Source organism: Paramormyrops kingsleyae, chromosome 16, assembly GCF_048594095.1.
Source record: "Paramormyrops kingsleyae isolate MSU_618 chromosome 16, PKINGS_0.4, whole genome shotgun sequence".
Lineage (NCBI taxonomy): Eukaryota > Metazoa > Chordata > Actinopteri > Osteoglossiformes > Mormyridae > Paramormyrops > Paramormyrops kingsleyae.
This window is the reverse complement of record NC_132812.1, coordinates 2,680,938-2,701,388: the sequence shown is the minus strand read 5'-3', so window position 1 is coordinate 2,701,388 and position 20,451 is coordinate 2,680,938. Positions and strand designations below refer to the sequence as shown.

The following is a 20,451-nucleotide window of genomic DNA, read 5'->3' as shown; positions in this document are numbered from 1 at the left end:
TTCAGAGAACGCATGAGGCGCTCATACAAAAACTTTAAACTGATTTTTAACCATACAGCTACGAGATAATCTTGGAAAGACATAACCATTACAACTGCAAAACTTTCAATTTTTTCCTTATGACAGTAAAAATGTTTTAGCGAAACGTAAACTACCTGGTTCGTACAGAACTGAAAGTACGAAAAAGCCTGATGTTTAGCTGACTAGCGATGTAAGAACTACATGTGCATCACATGTGACGCTGGTATTATTATCGCACATCATCCAGCCCTATAATATATTAGACATTTTTCGAATTCAGTGCAAAATACCGCGCCTTGCGTTGTGATGTCATTCAGCAGCGGTACCTACTATTATGCTAATAGGAACCACCTAATTTTAAAGTCCACGAGTAAATTGTCCTACTGAGGATCCGTAGTTACGTAACGCCCTGACGTTTTTTGTAAACCAAAATGGCGCTACGCTGTTTGAATAATATGAGAAGTGTCATTGGACTAATTCAACAATTGAAAGTGATGAGAAGGTCAATTAGCATTGCAGCTCAAACACTGAATAAGGTAATATGGATATTTTATTTTCAGGTCACTTTTCTGTGATAAAAAAAGTTTTTGCTGCTGGAGAACGATACCTTCAGATCCTTTCATATGAGCAGCTGTATGCCTGCATACACAAGTATCTTTATTTGGAGTAGTTAAAACGTCAAATACGATTTATAATAAATTTATAATTATAATGAATTTAGTTTGTAAGTAAAAGCTACTTGTGCATTACTAAATGTAAGATGAGCTTGTTGTACCTGATATATTCTAGTTAACCATGGATTGCTAAATGCAGTATTACGTATTGTTTGTGATTAACATTGTAATGAATCATGTTAATCATCTTTCTCCTTGAGAGAAAGGTCTCAAATCAAATCGCCCGATAAAATCTTTAGCACACAGTAGTAATATTTTTGGGGATCTACATGGCACAATACTGTTTGTTCGTTTGCTGGACGCAGGAGTCACAAACACTGTTCAGAGTTGTGACTTTGTTCAATACGTTGTCAGTCGTTAACAGTATTCTTTGCATGTTATCAAGTAAACGACGAACGCGTCTTTTAGTGATCCACCGAGACTTCCTTTAATTTTTTTGTTTCCGTCCCTGACTCGTGACACGTGTGGCCGTAGATTGGTAAAGATAAGTGGTGTAAAGTTTCGTAGCTAAGAGTATTGCGTAGACTTTGGGAAGGTTCAGTTAACCTGGTGCTTGTGCTTGAGTGTTTAGTGAAGCTCAGAATGTTACTTGTTGTTACTTGTACTGGTTATGTTCATGAGAGTTTTTTTGCCCGAGCACTGGTTTTCTTATTAAAATTTAGGCTTAATTATTTTAATGTTGAGGTTAGAAAAAAGTGATGTAAAAATCTAAATATATAACATCCTGAACTACGGAACCCTACCAAAGATTGGTCTTAATGATTTTTTTCACACTGCTGTTCTTTTGACCCTGTGACATTCGTCTTTATCTCTCACTTAGTCCCAAGACGTGGGGTCCCTCTCAGCAGGATGAATTAGCTGAAGGGCATGAAGTGTGCCGCCTGCTGCTGAGTGGCTTTGGTGTGGTAATTCAAGGGCCAATGCAACTCTTCTGCAGCTTTTGGGGAAGGGAATCAGTCTGGAATTCTACCTTCAATAAAATGTTTCAAATGAAATAATGTCTGTGTGACCCCACACTGTGTAAGTGATTAAGGAAAATTAATGGATGTTTGTCTTCCTTCATTCATTCATTCATTCATCCATGTATGTGCTCATGGCTCTCCAAATATCAGTAGCACAGAATGCACAAAGGCGGCACTTTTAGGGACCTTGGAATGGGTGTATGCCGAGTGCATTACACTGTGGCAAAGTACCCCCCCCCCATCAGCTTCTTTTCTTCCTACCCCTGTTCCCCCTGATCTTACCCTGTGATGGACGAGCTGTGTTTGCTGTGGAAATCCAAGCCTTCTGCTGACCCCTATCTGGGTTTTGTTAAAGTGGAGTGTGTAGGCTCTGGAGAGGTGTGTGAGCCCAGTTGGAGTTAGGGGGATGATGGCTTGGCCCCTGGCATACAGCAGGGGTTTGTTACCAGGAATAACATCATAAATGAGGTGTTGGTTTTCATTTGTTGTAATTTCCACCAAATGTGCTTCGGGGCGGGGTTACATAAGGTCTTTAGGTGCACTGTGTGTTTGAAAACTGAATTCTTCCCTGTGATTCAGTTTAAGTGTTATGTTATTTAAGGCAGAATATTCTGCCACAGCGCTGTTCTAGCTTGTCGGTCCTTATTGGGATGGGGAAGGTTTTTGTCCAGGACATGTGGCAACTCAGTCTGTCTTGAGGAGCTGATTCTCTCTGTTCAGCCTGCTTAAGGCATTGCATTATGGGATTGCAGTGTATGCAAGTCTGAAGGTGCCAGTGTTGCCTGCCATCATGCCTCCTACGTGCTGCATGACCTGCGATGGGTGACAGAGGTTATGTGTCTGCCTGTACAGTGTACACTCCAGCAAAAGAGCTGAGTCCAGCAGAGTTGCTGAGTACTGAAAGCCTCAGTAAATGGTGTTTATTTTGTTAAGATGCCAACGAAGTACTATAATTCACACCAGTTATTTTGGTGTATTATTTTTCCTCTGGCCATCGGGGAGGTGGGCTGGGGTGGGGATGTATGATGACAAGCACCATGAAATCCTCTTAATGTTTCATGCTCATTTGATGACTTGGTGGTGGGTGGGACTTGGCATCCAAGGCCACACCCACCACTCACACAGGCCCATGGCCTGCTGTGCTCTCCTGGGCATGGGAGCAAGTTGGCATATGCTTCAGAGAGAGCCCCAGTGTTCCCTGAAACTGCGTAAAGTGTCAGTGTAAACACACCTCCTTCGATTTATGGAGTGTCGAGTCCATCGCTGCGGCCATGCTGTTTGCTTAACATTTAAGCCACACTATTAGTATGTTAGGAATTTGGTTTAAAAAAATAGGTTCCAAGATATTAATAAAGGGCAAATGTGAGCTTTTAATTAATATTAATTAAGAGTAGAATCACTCCTGGAATTGACGGGATTTGAACCGACAACCTTCAGATTGCCAGCACAGATCCCTAACCTCAGAGCCACCACTCTACCATTATACGGCTTTATTCATATTATAAGAAAAAAATACCACTGTATAGAACCTGATTACAGAAAACTCAAGTGTCCTGTCTCAAAAATATAAAAAAGTATCAAAGTAGTGAACAGCAGCTGGGTTGTGCTTATTTCTATACCCAAAATCTTCAAACAAATCAGCGACTGTTTATTTATGTTCATTTCAGAAAGACACTTTGCTGTTTGCTGTATTTAGCCATCACTGCCGCTCCATGCAGCTTGCACTGAATCTTGTTTTCTTTTGCATTAAATGTGAAATTTATCCATTTGTCATTGTTTTCCCTACCCATAGGCGACTGTGACAGTCATAATGGCAAAACAGTTTACAGGCAAGAGTTCACAGGTAAAACTGCATGGTTTCTGGTCAGGTAGATGGTTTATATGCTTAAAGTTGGTTAGATCAACATTATCCAGTGATGTGCAACTAGTCAACACTAACTAAAGACACTGATTGGATCAGTTTCAAATTCATAACTTTCTGATATTTTTGTCTTGTTTTTATTTTATTAATAGACGAAATGTCAGAACATAGTTTTGTGTCATGGTGAATTCTTTTGGCAAATAATATTTTATTGTAGTTTTAATCAATCAAATTAACACTGGTTCAGCCGTCGTGAACCCCCCCATCCCCCCCAGTGGGTGTACCTTCCAGTTTAGGAAACTCTGAGTTAAAATGTGTTTCGTGTTATCGGTTGGATTTTGGAGGGGGGAGGGGGGGGGGGGGGGGTGTCACATTTTGAAAGTTCCAGTGTTTGAGGACCTGGTGATTGGTTTAAATCCATTTTGGCCCCCGATCATGCTAGAACCATCATCAAAGGCCTGGGCCGATGATGGGGGAGGTTGCTGGTTCAAACCCCCGGAAAGGGCAGCTTGGTCTGCAGGACTTGCAGGTGTGCAAACGAACTAAGCTGGAATTCTCCGGCATCCCTAGCATCCGCCAGGCTAGCACGTAAATAACAGCCGGTCATGGGGCTCTTGGCTTCTCCCTGCCCCCGCTCCCTTGGCTATGCTTGTGCTCTCTGGATAGTTATTTTTGGAGTCTGTCGCTCTTTTGCTAAACGGCCCGGTTTCTATTAATCAGCCATTGGGACCCCACGGTGCATGTAGGGGTGGGGTGGGGAGGCCTGGCTGGCCCCCTTTGCTCCGCTCAGCACAGCATGAAGCACAGAGGAACCTCATCAATCTCACCTGCCTGCTGTCAGCCGCTGGTGGAATCAAAAGTTTCGTTCTCGCCCCCCCATCCCCCTGACCTCAGCTCCCATACTCATTTACACTTTATGCTCATTCTCTCTCTCTCTTTCTCTTTAAATTCTCTAATCCTCCTTACATTTTGAGTTTCACGCTGTGTGCTTTAATGTAGACCAAGCGCACGTGTGTGTGCTGCACTTATACCCACAGCGTCACAGCAGAGGGGGTTGGCTCAGGGCGGCATTAAAAGTAATTTCCTGTCTGACGGCTGACTGAGGCGGCCCTCTGAGGGGCGCGGGGAGCGCGGGGATGGGGCTCCTTTAGGGCTGCTTGCTTTTTATTGTGGTGTCTGTGTAATTGGCCTTGGGCTGGTGCCTTAAAGGTGGGCCAGCAAACAGCCTTCAACAGGCCGAAGCGGACCCCCCCCCCCCCCCATGCCTGGATCTTTCAGGGGTGAAGGAGGCCACTGATGAGTGTTGCACTTGGCATGGCCAGCGCTGGAGCTCGGCTCGGCGGGGATGCTTGCATTTTGACCCGCGTGCGCCAGTCGGTCAGGGGTTCCTGTCCCATTGAGTAGCTGTGAAGTAGGAGGCAGCTCTGCTGCTGGGTGATTTGTGGCCCTCTTGCACTGAGCTAATGGCAGGAGTAGAGTAGGTCTTTGTTCCTCTGAGTCCTCACTAGAAAGACTCCATGCTGCCCGCTTTCTGTTGCCTCAGCACTGCGAAGGTCCACAAGTTCCTGATGTCCCTGTGAGGTTTAGGTGGTTCTGAAGAATCCACCTTCACAGGACCTGCTGTTTTCAGCTAAATGGCCTGCACATGTCCTGTATCCTTGTTAACTCTGTTCCTTGTTTCATTCCTTCATAGAATAAGGACTTCTCCGTTGCGGGGTTTTGGATTCAGATCTGGAGAACAGGGGCAGTGCCAGGGAGGGGTTTGGGCATGCTGTAGCTACCCATATGACAGCCATAGCACCCCCAGGAGATTTTTGTGGTTTGTTTAGATTTTTTATTTTGAATGTAACTCATAGAGCGGGTGCTGCATATGTGCGTGTGTGTTTCTGTAGGCATTTCTGGGGTGTCGCAGTAGAAGTTAAACCGTGACAACCAGCATATTAAGGAGAAACCATAAATTTCCAAGCTCCCTCATTGAAAAGTCAAGCAACCCCATAGCACCAAAAAAAGAAAATCTATGGCGTCATCCCTGCTGAAGAAGCAGGTCACTGGCTGAGAATGATGTCATACTCAGTTACTCAATGCATATTGCTGAAACAAGTGCAAAGGCAAGCTCCGAAATGTCTGTAAATTCTCAGCGCAAATCAATGTGAATTGAAAATACAGAGGTCGGGACACACAAACTGTTTTATATATAATATACACCTGAAGGTATTTGAAAGCTGGCCATACAGACAGCACCACCGTTGGGCTCAGAGTGTTGCCCATATGAGAAAAACAACTTTTTGCTTTATTGCCTTTTCATATAATCACATTGCCTGTGGTAAAGTAGTGTGCAGAGAAAAGTTAGAGTATTAAAAGAAAGTAGCCAAGCTGCTGCAGCGGGCTGACATTAGCATAGCGCCCATGTTAGTGCAGCCTCTCATGGCTACTGCTGTGTTTTGTTAGACTAACATAATATAGCAGGAGCCAGATGATCAACATAGCCGTTCTGGTACAATTCATTCTGGTGTTAGATGGCAGGCACCATGTCTTCCTGTTCCTGTCAGACGTACAATAAAAACCCAGATCAGCCAGGAGCCTTCCTGTGCTGGCCAGGGCCCTGCAACCTGTTTTACATTCACCCAGAGTCATGCATGTATTTTGTGTATGTTTTGGCCAGCTGCTCCATGGACCTGCCCCCACCCCCCAGTATGGACATGGGCTTGGAGACCCAGCAGTCTAGTTGAATAAACGACACTGGTCCAATTAATGTTTTTTTTTTTTTTATTAATGGTTGGCCCTCATAAAGTGGAGAACATTTCTTCTGGTTTCTCCTATTTCTAATGATCAAGTGCTTAAGAACATTCTGGAGGTTCTCCTCCTGGGCACCCTTTTCGCTGTGCAGTCCGAGAGGTGTTACATGGTGATTACTGGAGGTCGACCGATATGGGTTTTTCAGTAGCTAATGCCATTGCTGATATTAGGAGTCAGGGTCAGCCGATGGTCGATATATTTTTTGGCCGAAAATTGGATGTTTTCCCCACTATTTGCATGATAAAATATCACACTAATAATAACGATACACAAAATTTCTCAACTTAGCATTTATTGAATACTGACTTGTGTAAATTTAAACTTTAAATAACGAAAACACAATGCAACTCGTAAACAATAACTTAAACTTATAAACAATAAAAATACCAGCATCAGAATCTCTTTTAGTGCACAATATAGCAGCAAACTCCTTCTTCAGTTCCCAAGCTCACCAGCCGGCTGCAGATATTGCACCTGGCTTTTTCTGGTGTTGGCTTGGTGAAATGCTGCCATACAGGATTAGATTTTTGTTCAGCCATCAGAAGGAAATTACTAAAACCGAAGAAAAAATGCAAGGTTAGCATTTTTATTATAGTGCCTTCATCTTCAATTCATTCTACAGTTCCAGTATTTCATGCACATTAGAACAATTACACTCTAATACATTTTGAAAGAAAAAAAAACACTCAACTAAGTGCATCATGGTATGATGAATAGTGTACAAGGCCCAAAACCTTTCACTAACATGTTGTTCGCAGACAGCTTACAAGCCAAATTCACAATCAGAATCTAGCGATCGCAGAAAATAAGCCCATATAAAGGATAGAAATGTTTAATGAGGAAACTAACTGCGCAAAGTCGTGCACTTTTTATCTAGACGTCTGACAAATTCTTTGACTCTCTGCTCTCAAATGCAAACAAGTGGCACAGAAGGACCATTATCAGCTCAAGTGAATGATAACCACGCTTTCAAACAGTTTTCTCCGCCATGCATTGTTCTTAGCAGCTCTGTGTCTCTGAGGAAGGTGCTGTCTGTCGGTGTAAAATCGGGGCAGAGTAACGCAACACTCACACACGCTGCAGTGTTTAAGAGCTGCCTGCTCCGCCCCACACACAGAGTGAAACACTCCGACACAAGAAACAAAAAAACAGAACTGATAACATCAGGCTGATATGGTAATAATTAAAATGTTAACAGTTAAAATGATTTTTAATGATTAAAAAAACGTCTGAGCCCATCAAGTACACAAAACTAACTCTGTCAGAATCAATGATCCTTAACGTTACCTGTAAGCTACAGTTGGTTGAAGGCTCATTATCATTACGCCAGTTCCCGACAGCGTAATTCGCGTTTCCTTTTAAAGCAACATTTCATAGCAAACCAGTTAAATAAATAGGTCTTTGAAAGATCAGAATTTAAGCCTTACCGTTTTCTCCCAGGACTCTTCCAAAACTTCTGCCTGGGGTCCTGCACAAGGCAGCATGGGTCAGGTATTCCACAGCAACAATAACACTGGGCTGCCCGCAGACGTGCCTGTCTGTAAATCGGCGTAGTGCACTCGGATATCGGCCGATGCCGATACGTTAAAAGATGCCAAATATCGCCTTGATATATCGGCCGGCCGATATATCGGTTGACCTCTAGTGCCTACACCCCTGAGTGTCATAAGCAGCAGTGTTTTGCTAGCTGTGTGCTTGTTCAGGCATCATGGTCTAACTGCCTTGCCTGTAGGTGCAGTATGCACAACTTCAAGGGCAGGTAACAAAACTAAACCCTGTGATTCATCCTGTGGCCTCCCCTGTTTACAGAATGTCAGCCAAATCGCTTCAGCTACAGATGGGTTGCTAGCTGGAACATGACCCCAGAATGGCCTGTAATCCCCATGTGTCACCTTCATTGCAAATGAATTATTCCATTTCGCACTGGGACAGAAACAGCCCACAGGCTCTGTATCTCTGTAGCCAACTTTGATTTTTGCTTAGATTAGCCTTGATCCCTAACAGGATACAATTAGATTTATAGAACTGCATTACCACAGCCAATCTGTATTTTATATTTATTATTATTATTATTATTATTATTTTTAGTTTAATAACAGTTCAGCAGAACTGAAAGTTCCCAGAACCTCACGTATGAAGTTCCTTGGGCCCCAGTCTGCGCTGCAGGGTGTCTCGCAGCCCCACCCAGTGCACTTAGCTGTTTTCTGTTCCCCCAGTGCAATTTTGATGAAGTTCTTCATGTTCGGCTCTGCTGTGCTACAGGGCTTCATATGTTCTAACACAGGCTCTGAAACTGGTCCCTTTGCTCTGCACTAGGGCTGCACGATATTGGGAATAAATCACATTGCAATATTTATTCTTTCTGCGATATATATTGCGATATTGAGATTTTAAAAATTCTAATTAGTTCAATAGCTCTATTGCAGGGGTATTCAACTAAAATTTAAAGAGGTCCAGTTAGAGAAAATTTCTTGAAGCAAAGGTCCGGAAGATCATAATGTCTAACTATTTAGTGTGATGTATATTTAAGTAGCATATCAGTTGTATCAACATTGCATGTAATCAGTACCTGACTGTCAAATCAAATTAATTCAGTGCAATTCAATTCGAGATGTCTGCACACACATGTTCTTACCTTGTAAATAGTATGCTTTTGTATTTAACCATGTAAACACACTTTTGACGTAGCTCATTTTAGGTTTATAATGGAATAAAATAGATTTGCCGTAAGAATTCCTGCGCAAGTCGGAAATCACGAGTGGCGTGCCAGATGCTGAAAACGTACAATTTTTGTTTCACCTAAGTTGATCTATATATAACAGATAATATTACTTTATACATATGTTAAAAAGCGGAAACTTCCACGAACATGAAATCACCAGTAAACTATGTATATTTATCCAACATGTTATATGATACATACTGTATTTGAAAACTTTTCAGCTATATGATTTCAGGACAGACCAGCCACTCTCTTAGGAGCATTACGGATTTTTGGTTGCGTGTCTTCGCTTCGCTGCTGTTATTAAGCAGCCACTCTGTTAGGAACGTTACGGCTTTTTGGTCGCTTTGCTGCTGTTATTAACACTAATGGCACATTAGCGCAGACAAAAGGCTATCGGTCCAGGGGTGAGTTTCCCGAAGCCTTCTTAACGCTACGTTGTTCGTTAGTTCTATCTTTTAACACAGAACTTAAGAACGACGTAGCGTTAAGAACGCTTCGGGAAACTCACCCCAGGTCCATATGGGACAGCTTCTGGGTCCGGGTCCGGCGCAGTCCACCTGTTAGTGACCGCTGCTGTATTGATATAATTAATAGGGCTGTGAATCTTTGGGTAGACAGCGAATCGATTCGATTCACGATTCAGAGGTTTTTGATTCGATTCAAAAACGATTTTTGCAAATCAGAACGATTCAATACGATTAACAATGAAATTTGATTCGATTCGATTATTAACGATTCTATTCTGTAAATTTTAGTATAGTTTATATTGTGACGTGCTCTCTGAAAAATTGCGAAATATTCATCTGTTCGTTGTATTTCCAAAGTATTTTAACTCAGATGTACAATGTCTGCAAACTGCAACGGACTTGTCAATCTTTCCATTTACTTTGTGAAAACCGAAGTAATCCCAAACCTTTGATCTCATGTTGGCTGGTGCCTTGCAAATTTCTCCTTCTTCGTTGCCCTCCATTGTGCACTGCTGTGTTTATTCAGATGACAACAAACAGGCGCGAATTGAAGATTAGCGACGTAATCCACTGCGCCACTGCAGTGAGGGCGCACTTTACGTCGCAGACGCAGCTAATTTAAGATTTATATTTATTTTTTTTAATTATCCATCGTATATTCGTTATATAATCGCGATTCATTCGATTTTAAAATATTAAATCGATTATTGACTGAAACAAACGATTCACGATTCAAAAATCCATGTTTCAAGATCGATGCATATGCATCGGCAGGATTTGTAATCGATGCATCGAGAAAATGAATGAATCGTTACACCCCTAATAATTAATCATTCTAGAAAGATTGACCTGATTTAGCCCAAATATAATGGTAATGATAACTTAATCAGTACTAAACAGAGCATGAGCATTAAACTATGGAAGCTTATTGCATATGAGAGTTAACATGAGTGACAAAATAATGCTGGGTTAAATGGTTAGAATGTTTGTGCTTGGTGGTTCGTTCTGTGATCGACATGTTTGTTAGCTGCCCGTGCAAAGCTGCGTGTCAGCTCCGTATCGAAAAACCTTTAAATTGATCTAAATTATATTAGACAGACTTTTGTGCATTGTTTAAGAATAGGAACAGTGTGACATTTTGTTAGTTCAACACCAAAAGCGTTGTCCACGCCGCTTAATTTAATTTCTGCGTTACTTAACATCGCACATCCTGCGATGTGACTATTGCAAGTGCTTACATCGCAATGATGATGCTGAAATGATATATCGTGCAGCCCTACTCTGCACTTTTGTTAAACTGCACAGTGACTCAGTAGATGAAGCTCTTGCATCATACCTACAGTGGCTGGACTTTTATTTCTGTGTGTGGAGCTTTTATGTTCTCTCTGTGTTACACAGGCTTCCTCCTCCAAGTTTAAAAACATGCATCTAGCAAAACTGGCATCTTTGAATTTCTGTCAGTGTATGCATGTGTGCACCCTGTGGTGGCCTGGCATTCCATTCCATCCATTCTTCTTGGGATAGTTCCCAGCATGCCCCCCCTCCACCCTCCCCCGCAACCCTGTACCCATACGATGTTGGATATTGTGCTGTGATGCTTTTGGGAAATACCACTCATTTTTTGTGCATTTTTCTAGCTATGATCAAGCAGTGGCAAAGACTCTAAGGTAGCTAACTAGCTAACTCAGTAAAAAGTTATGTCAATCTTAGAGATGTGTGATGTATAGGTTGACATACTTTAGTGTCATCTGATATTTGTTAAAATCAAGATATCGGTATTGGTCTGATGTGTATCTTAGCTGATCTTGCAGGCTGATATTTTGGTATTCAATATATAAAGTTAGCAGTGCCAGTGCTAAAGATATAGCTACTAAAATGTGGAGATGATTGCACTGGATGATCAGTGTTGTGGTGCAAATGTTACTCAAAACACTTGGAAACAAAAGGAGACCACTAGGGGTCTAAACCAGGGTTTCTCAACCCGGTCCTCAGGGACCACCAGACGGTCCATGTTTTTACTCTCTCCCAATTCCCTGCCAATTGGGAGAGAGCAAAAACGTGGACCGTCTGGTGGTCCCCGAGGACTGGGTTGAGAAACCTTGGTCTAAACAAAGGTAGGTAGACAACACAAGAACTAACTAAGGGTGAAACTAAACACTTGCTGCGGCCTAAGGTGCACTTATGAAAAACCTCATTTACTAACCTGGTGTTCGTTATGGACAAACTGGTTAGCACAGAAGTCCAATAACTGTTTACTGTTCAGGTTCAGATCAGGCAGGCCATTCCTCCAATCACACCCTTCCGATGTCGCTATCCACGTAAGCGTTAAAGTTCCCCAGCAGCAGTTTTAATATTGTTGATTGAAAACTAAGATGAAAAACACTCATTATGAACATTTTTTTCTGTGACAAGAACAGAACAAAAACTAAATAAAAAGGTGCCGTTAATGACGAAAACTAAGACGAATCTCGTTCCTGCCCATGTGTGATTCACTCCAGCTGCCTTTTGTTTTGCTCCCTTATTATTCCTTGTATAAAAGTGCTTCCCAGTCCCGGATAAACCTAAAATTAGCTACATTAAAAGTGTTGGGGTAGTTTGCAAACCCTACAGACTATTTGCAAGGTAATAAAACTGTTAAACACATGCAAATGCTTTTGCAGACTTGTCGTGAATTGAAAATCACATAGCTGACCACAGTGGGCAACCCTGCCATGATCTGGTTCCTTTCTGTTTTGGTCTATTAGTTTACTATTAGTATGAAGTATTAATTTAGTATTTGTTTAATAAAACCCAGTTTGTTTGCCCCATCTCCTGCTCCCGTGTCCTTCGCCCCTTGCTGTATGACAGTCTAACACTCGATACTTGATTGGCACTTGAGTTTTTTTTTTTGTTTTTAATAATATGGTATGTGTAATAAGATGTTAATATCCAAATATTTTGAGTCTAAATTTATTCATATTTTATTTAATGATCAAGTCATTTTAGAATTGTAAAGAATTGCTGTTTTTTGTATTACAATACTTACATCTGTCCTTAAAGACTGTATGTTCAAACCTAATGGCATGCTATAACAACAGCTTTACAGATGCTTCCTTTAGGAATCTAGAGCAAAGAGAGACTAATGTGTAATGTGTACATGCATGTGTTAGACTACGACTAAACCTGTTAGTTTTATTTGACTGCATGTAGTCGTTTAAATATCACGTCATTCTCATTGACTAAAACTAAACTAAAACAAAAGAAAAACAGATTACTAAAATATGACTGAAACTAAGTTGCATTTTCATCAAAGGGGTAAGACTAAAATTAGCAGACCAAGACTTTGGGTTTTGATATATTGGGAGCTGTGGTATACATTTATTGTTCTTTCTCTCTGTGACTGTTTGAATAAGAGAGAGGGGGATTATTGTGCCTGTTTGTGCTGCATGCTGCCATATCATGTCTCTTTGCTTATGGCAGAGACATACACAGAGCTGCCCATGACCCAGCAGGAAAGAGGGTCTGTGTGTCGTCTCCTGTCAGAAGCCGACGTCTATAGTCTAGACTCTAATGTATGCTGATAATGGCTGTCCTTGACTTTTTCGGTCTGTAGCAGACGGCACCTAGATTTATGACACTAAATCATAAACACAATTTCTTTTGTGTGTTTGTCTGCACAAGGAGGGTTCATGATGGGAAACACAACTGGATGGGATGTTCCCCTGGGCAAAGCAAGGCTGTGGGTCTGTACTTTCGAAAACTGTCAAAGTAAACAGTATCCCATCCAGTTTTCTGCTCAATTAGGCATTATGTCTTCACAGTGTTGCCATTTTCTCTTTGGTGCAGGGAGGCCCAGGGGGCACACTTGACACATGTGAACCATTAACAAGCAGCATGCTTTGCTTTGCAGTAAATTGTAGTCTTTCGCGTGTATTAGCACTGGATGTCCGTGCCTAGGTGAAGATGGCTTAGCAGAAACTAACTCTTTCTGTTTTTGTGTGTGAGTTGGCAAATCTTACGCTGCTGCCTGTGGTGTTACAAATATGCTAATAGGTCTAGCATCCATGCAGACCCTGTGGTGTTCCAAGACAGGAAAAAAAGAGTAGCACAGGTGTTACAACTACAGCAGAATTCCTGAGTTCCTTCTCCTCCACCTTCTCTGCAGCATAGCTCCATCCCAGCAGTGCGAGTGTTCTCAGGGATCCAGCCCACGGGAGTACCTCATCTGGGGAACTACCTGGGTGCCCTGGAGAGCTGGGTGGGCCTTCAAGAAAACTACAGCTCCATCCTCTACAGCATTGTGGATCTGCACTCCATCACTGTGCCCCAGGATCCTGCCCAACTGCGCAAAAACATCTTGGATGTCACCGCCAGCCTACTGGCCTGTGGGATCGACCCCTCTCGTGCCATCCTGTTCCAGCAGTCTCAGGTGAGTTTCTCTGGAAAACACTCTACCTATAGAGAAGCAGTATTGCTATTGGTCGGTCACAACTGACATCGATTTGGTATTGCTATTGGATAGTAACTTAACCACCACAGATGTAAGACTACTTTTGGTCAGTTTTCCTGAATTCACCAATCAGTGCTGTAAAATCTCACCATTACTTTTGCCTCTAGTTCTGTATCAGTGTCTCTGCCCCTCTGTAGCTAAAGTAATGTTACCTTTCTTCCCCATCAAATTCAGGCATCTTTCTCTTCTTGGGGAAGTATTTTAACAAACTCATTTGTATTCTTTAATACATAGCTTGTATGAACATCATTGGCAATTGCTATTTGGTTTGGTTAGCTGGACCATTATTTCACAAAATAATAAAAAATTAGCAGGATGTTGTCACGTGTCTGCACTTCCGGCATCCTTTATTTTAAACTGAAAGCTCTCTGCAGCGTTGTGTCATTATGACTTCATTACATCTAATAAAATCCTGAAGCAGTGGCAGCAATGATTTTGTTATCATCTTGTGATGTTCTAAAAGGGAAATACTAGGGGAATACTGAAAAATATGTCATGTTTGTTTCAGTGCTTCATATTAAGCTGATGTACCTTGCCCTGGCTTCATCGTCACCTGTATAAATTCACACTTTTATCAAACATTAGCTGGAGACTTACATAGTGCATTCAGTACAGTTACTGGAGATGTTTCAGGTCCAAGTGATGCGCGCAAGCTGAGTGCATTAGTGAAAACTTAAGACTATATGCAGCTGTTCTGGTGTCAGAGCCATGTCCTGTTCAATAGCATCATGCTTGAAAACGTCAGTGAACAGAAGAGAAGTGAGGATGCAAGGTTTACAGGGCAGATGGTAATCACAAGTGTGTGTGTGCACATGCGCGTGCATGTTTATATACACACCTCTGCACTCTGACTTTATTCCAGTTTAGCTTCATGCCACATATCTTGGCAAAGTATTGGACCTCCCACTACACACACGAGTCTGCACCATATGTCAAAATAGAGCTTTCACCCAAGGAAAACACTGGACGTTACTGTGAACGGTGACAAGCTGAAATCAATAGTTTCTTAAGTGGGGGTTGTGGGGACTGTAGGGAGGAGGAAGGGGAGCCAGTCACTTTGTGTTTGTGTGTGTGTGCGTGTGTGGTGGTGCTCCTTGGAGGGTTCAGGAATCCTTACAGTTCTACAACTGGCTCTCGCAAAGCCCTGTCCACTCTGTTACGGGAACACGCTCATTGGGGGTGTCGTTTTCCTGGAATATCTTGGATGTCATGCTGAGTGGACGGCAGTGGCTGAAGCTGCCTTAATTCTTCGCCTCTGCGCTGTGTCAGTTTCCGTCTGTTAGCTCTTATTTGCTAGGCCTGTGCATTTCATGTAAGTTTGTCTGTCTGCAATTAACTATATAACAGTCTCTAATGTCATGGTTATATTATTGGATCATGTTTGGGACAATTTTTATAAGCACAGTAAAAACACAGGATTTTAGCCTCCCTCAGGTATAGCAGCTACCTGGGTTTTCAACCTATAACCTTCTGCTTATTTTAGTGATATCATTAGGCCTAATTGTACTCCCCAGACTTTGGGGTATACATGTGCTTGTGGGACCAGTCTGCACCGCCACACACCCTTTGCTTGTTAAGATGATAACTCGGAAACCTTTGATAGATCTTACTCAAACTTTGCAGAATCATTGTGTGGGAGCTGACCTGGAACTGATTAAATTTTGAGACAGATCACCCCAAAAACGAAGCAGCGACGCTGTGTGGCATTAAAGCAAGGAAATGGCAGCTGTAGAAGGCAATTGGTTTGTGAACACAGTAACTCCAGCAGTATTTAAATGGGTTATTGTTCAAACTTTTTATGCATGTTGTAAGGGTGTCAAACTAGAAATGTTCTAGTTTTGAGACAGATCTCCCTAAAATTTGAGCAGTGCTGCATAGTGATAGCAAAAAATTACTATATTTTCAGACATTTGATTGTCTTCTGAGTCACTCTGTTTCTGTAAAGACAGAACGGATGAGTCTGGCAAATCTAAGGCTACATCTGCACTAATATGTTAAAGAAAAAAATAAAAGAAAAAAATTATGGGAGTTTCCGAAAGAAAATATCTGTATCCGCACTACCGTTATCACTAGTGTTGAAAAAACATACACGTTCACACTGCTCCATGTAAAAAGCAAATGACGTAGCTATGAGTGGTTGCTAATGTATATATTTCTGACATTTTTCATTTGCACATTTAACCAAAGCTTTTTATAATATATTTTTAGAAGTGATGCACTTTGTTTGTTGTAGCTCAAGCACAATGTGTCATTTGCAACCAAATTTTTTTTTATAATTCTAGAAGTGAAGTATATATATTGAATAATTTATTATGACTTTGATTAGTAATAAAGTTCCATTTTTATAAACGATTGACTGTTAATCTCATGCACAACCATGTGTTTAAAGTAAATGCATATATTTTATTTAGCAAAAGCGAAATATCACAGTACTGTTAGCGACGCAAAAACAAAGCTGTACATAAAAGGAACCATTACAGCAACAACACTGGGATCCAGAAATTTAGTCACTACATGTCTCATTCTCTCCCTCTGTTTCAGTACACTCTCATGTTCGATGACTGGATGCACTTAAACTTGGCTCAAGTACAGTCTCATTTTGAGCTTCACAATAGGTGTACACGGGATACAATGTACAAAAAAACACTATTTAGCTACACTCACTGCCTGGCAAATGTTGTTTTGCTTAATTGTAAGTCCTGTTAATAAGGAGGATGTACATGTGGCTTGCTTTTGTGAAAACAAAGGCAAAGCATCCTTCATTCCTGTGAAGAGTAACCAATTAGGAAAAGAGATTGAAACGAAAAGCTAATCAGGAAAGGTTCACGAGCTAAGTATGAACCAATTGGAGCTCACTGATGTAGGTATAACAAAATGTTTACTTTTATGAACGTCCACACTAATACCTTTACAGAAAGATTGGTTGTCGAAGAGCAGTGAATTTTCTCTCTCTTTCTGGGGAAAAAAGGGTCCATGGTAGTGCGACCTGGAGGTTAATTAGGAAGTGAATTTTTGCGTCACTAAATGAAAACATATTAGTGTGGATGGGCCCTTAAAGAGGAGGTTTGTGTATAATGATGAATAACAACTAGAGTGACAGCAAGAATGTTATGGCCCTTTCTCACTCCTCTTTGCCTGACCTGGAGCAGCTAAGAGTTAAATGGCAACCGTTCTGTCTGACTCAGGAGTTCAACTTGGTCAGCTTCACCGGCTGTTTATATTCCACCACATGCGAATACAGACAACACAGAACCTAAACTGTACAAAGTGCTCAAGTCGACACCAAACCAGCAACTTGGATTCTGCACTCATCATGGCTGGGGACTTTACTTAGGATAATTTAAGAGAGTAATGCTAGACATACAGTATACCAGCACATTGACTGTCCAACAAGAGGAGAAAGAACACTCAACCACTGCTGCTTGCAGTTCAAGGACAGCTACAAAGCAGTGTCTCTCCCACTGTTTGGAAGATCTGACCACACCTCCACTTTATTATTACCAAAATCCAAACACAGCTCTGGTAAGGAGGGCAGCCGCTCACTGAACGGCCCAATCCAAAGCTGCCCTGAAAGATGCATTGGACGAGCTGTAAACATGGCCAATATCCCTGATAAGTACCCCCTCCTTTCTATAGGAAAACTCATTTCCCACTTTCATGGCTTGACGTTCTTCATAAAACTGGACCATCTTCAGGACTATCTGTAGATTCCTCTCCACCCAAACAGCCAGAACCTCACTGCTTTTGTGATGCATGCTTGAGTTTAGTATTCATGGGTCCCATTTGGCCTTAGCTCTGACCCAGCTGTTTACAAAAGTGTATGGCTACTATCTTTCCTGGTATTCATGGGATAGTCATCTGCCTGTTTTTGAGGTGCTAACTAAACACCACCTCAAACCAATAATGTGTGTTATCTGTATCTGCCATTGAGGCAGGATTCTATCTCAAAGCTGAGGGCCTCACCCCACTCCTGTTTAATATTGAGGCCTTTCAGCGTGTTCTTGAACCCATAAATGCAACCCAGATTTCCACTTTCCTCAGCATGACACCCTGTTACGTGCATCTTTTGCCTCACTGCTCTACTACCACAGCTCTGCTGCGTGATTTTGCTGAGATTGAAATAAGTTGGGTGAACTATTATAACCCAAAGAAGAAAAGCAGGTTTGCACAACTGCATGGTGATTGAAGTTGAGAAAACTTCAAAAAAGATTAAAAAAAAAAAAAAATCCAGTAATATCATCAATCTCTGGAACAAAATCGTACAGGTCCAAAAAAGAATGCATATTACAATCATGAATATGAGCTGTTAGATTACTCAAACATGGCTGACTGCCATATGAATAGAACCTTTAAACAGAAAATCTATCTTTGAACACTGTGACACTAACAGCCTATGACCTAAAAGAACACACACTGTCCATCTTGATTATTAAACTGGAGCCTTAAAAAAACAAACAAACAAAACACACTCCATGAAAGAAAAGCTGCATATGCTAACATATATGTATGTGTACCTCAATCATAACTGCAGCTTCGTGACATTCCATCATGACACACACAACATACACATATCACCAATGTTCATATTCCTCCACCTCAGCACCTCAGTAATTTGTTTCTGAAAGACTGCACCCTTGCAGAAAGATTGGTATCAAGGTGCATGAAAACCTTCTGAATGGCTTCGAACATATACTTCAGTTCCACAGGATACTTTATATTCAAAGCATAAATCAGTCTAAAAAGGAGGGCCATTGCAGTGGGAAGGTCAGGGAGGTCATCAAGTACAATCTGCTCCTCAAAAATCAAAGCGAACCATCTTACATTTACGTCAGTCTCCGTGGTGGCAACATCGTTCTCAATTAGGCCTGTCGCGATGAACAATAAATCAATTAATTGCACGATAATTAAAATGAGGTTGATCATTTTTCCGGCCGCGATAATTTTCATTTGCATGCTTGTTTGTTTTCCTTGTGTCTCTCTCTACCAAATGGGAATATCGGCTCTTTTTAGCAAACCGGCTCATTTGGCTCAGCTCACAAAGAAAAGCCGGCTCTTTCGGCTCCTAAACGGCTCTTTTTAAAAAACCCGCCCCTCTCTTCGTTTAACCTGATGCTGATTAGTGTGACCTGATTTGAGCTTGTTAAAAATAAGACGCCGTCTTGTGGGCGGGCTTTTTCGGAAGACAACGTGTTCCAGCAACTGTTGTCCTTAATGTTTAGGCAGCTCAAAAACCCGGACAGTTCTATAAACATTAATAAAACGGCTCTTGTTATATAGACTCATCAAAGCTTATGATAAACCGCCATAAAACGAGCCACGGAGATGCTGCAGCGAACGCTTTGACAATGTTGTGAAAATACGCTGTATAAATAAAATTTAATATTTAGGTACAGTATTATACTGTATTATATAGCATATTTTAATTATACACAGTTCAGTAATTTAATTTGTACAGTACTGTAATTTGAAAGGCATTTGAAACGGTTATACTATATTTTGCAATCAAAATTAGTGACGCTGTCCGTTTTATTACCTAGTATTCATGTAAGAAATATACAAGTGTCAGACAGACATGAAGAAGAAAAAATCGGTTATGATGATCATCCGATTATAATTATCAATTTCGCCCAGGCAGGCGTGTTCACTATAAGCGGTAAAGTAAAATGTGGCAATAAATTATATGAAATGTGAGTATAAATATGTTGGATTTGCCGAATTTCCCAGCACTTTTTGTTTACAAAGGTCCTAACTGGCAGTTTTACCTGTTTTCCCTGTCTGAGCCTAATGTTTAATATTTTAAGGGCGATTTTGTTTACAGAGACTTCATAATCTATTTTATTTATAGTTTTTGGTTGTTTGGTTTTTATTCAAGTGCATTTTTTGTTAAGAGACTAAGAGTTTATTGTATTTCTTGTTTTTGGTTGTTTTGTTTATTTATTTTGGATATTAAAAATGTCTTCCAGTCCCAGTGTTAAATGTTCTTTAGAAAATAAAGTTTATTGATTGTTGAAAGGGTGTACTTGCATTAATATGCCATTATCATTACATCAGTTGAAAACGGTCTCACAACAACAATATTATTGTTTATCGCAATAATTCCTGGGACAATTTATCATCCAGCAAAATTTATTATCATGACAGGCCTATTCTCAATGACAGTTAAAATCCCTATCTGGACTCCTTGAGTAGTGCTGCCATTCACATCCACAGTATCGTGCAGGGAAATCGCACATCAAACAAATACCACTTAGGATAAAAGAAACTTGACAAGTTCCAACAGTCAACATGTTCAGGGACTTCCTCCCAACACAATGCTGGAACCAATTTGAGTACAAATTTTTAAAAAGTGTCTTGTCTTAGTTTTAAGAAAGTGATTTGACTTATTATGTCCCTTTGACTTATTAGTTAAAAGACATGGGATTAACAAGTTGATATTCTAAAAATCTATTCAAGTTA

General features: G+C 41.1%; 1 protein-coding gene and 1 long non-coding RNA gene across 3 annotated transcripts in view; one reads left to right on the top strand and one right to left on the bottom strand.

Annotated features, from left to right (window-relative positions):
* The first annotated feature begins 404 nt into the window (after positions 1-404).
* The window catches only part of wars2 (tryptophanyl tRNA synthetase 2, mitochondrial), a 42,567-nt gene continuing 22,520 nt past the window's right edge, over positions 405-20,451 (top strand). The window contains exons 1-2 of one of the 2 annotated variants that reach the window (XM_023837170.2): positions 405-557; positions 13,656-13,914. In XM_023837170.2, coding sequence (XP_023692938.1) covers positions 453-557; positions 13,656-13,914 — 364 coding nt within the window. In that variant the 5' untranslated portion in view covers positions 405-452. Of the gene's footprint in view, positions 558-13,650; positions 13,915-20,451 lie in introns of both variants that reach the window. The other variant, XM_023837171.2, reaches the window with a different exon arrangement.
* On the bottom strand, positions 6,587-7,814 carry LOC111856879 (uncharacterized). Its single transcript, XR_002841252.2, has 2 exons — positions 7,742-7,814; positions 6,587-6,866 (listed from the first exon to the last, which is right to left on the bottom strand). It is a non-coding gene; the product is annotated as an uncharacterized lncRNA (long non-coding RNA).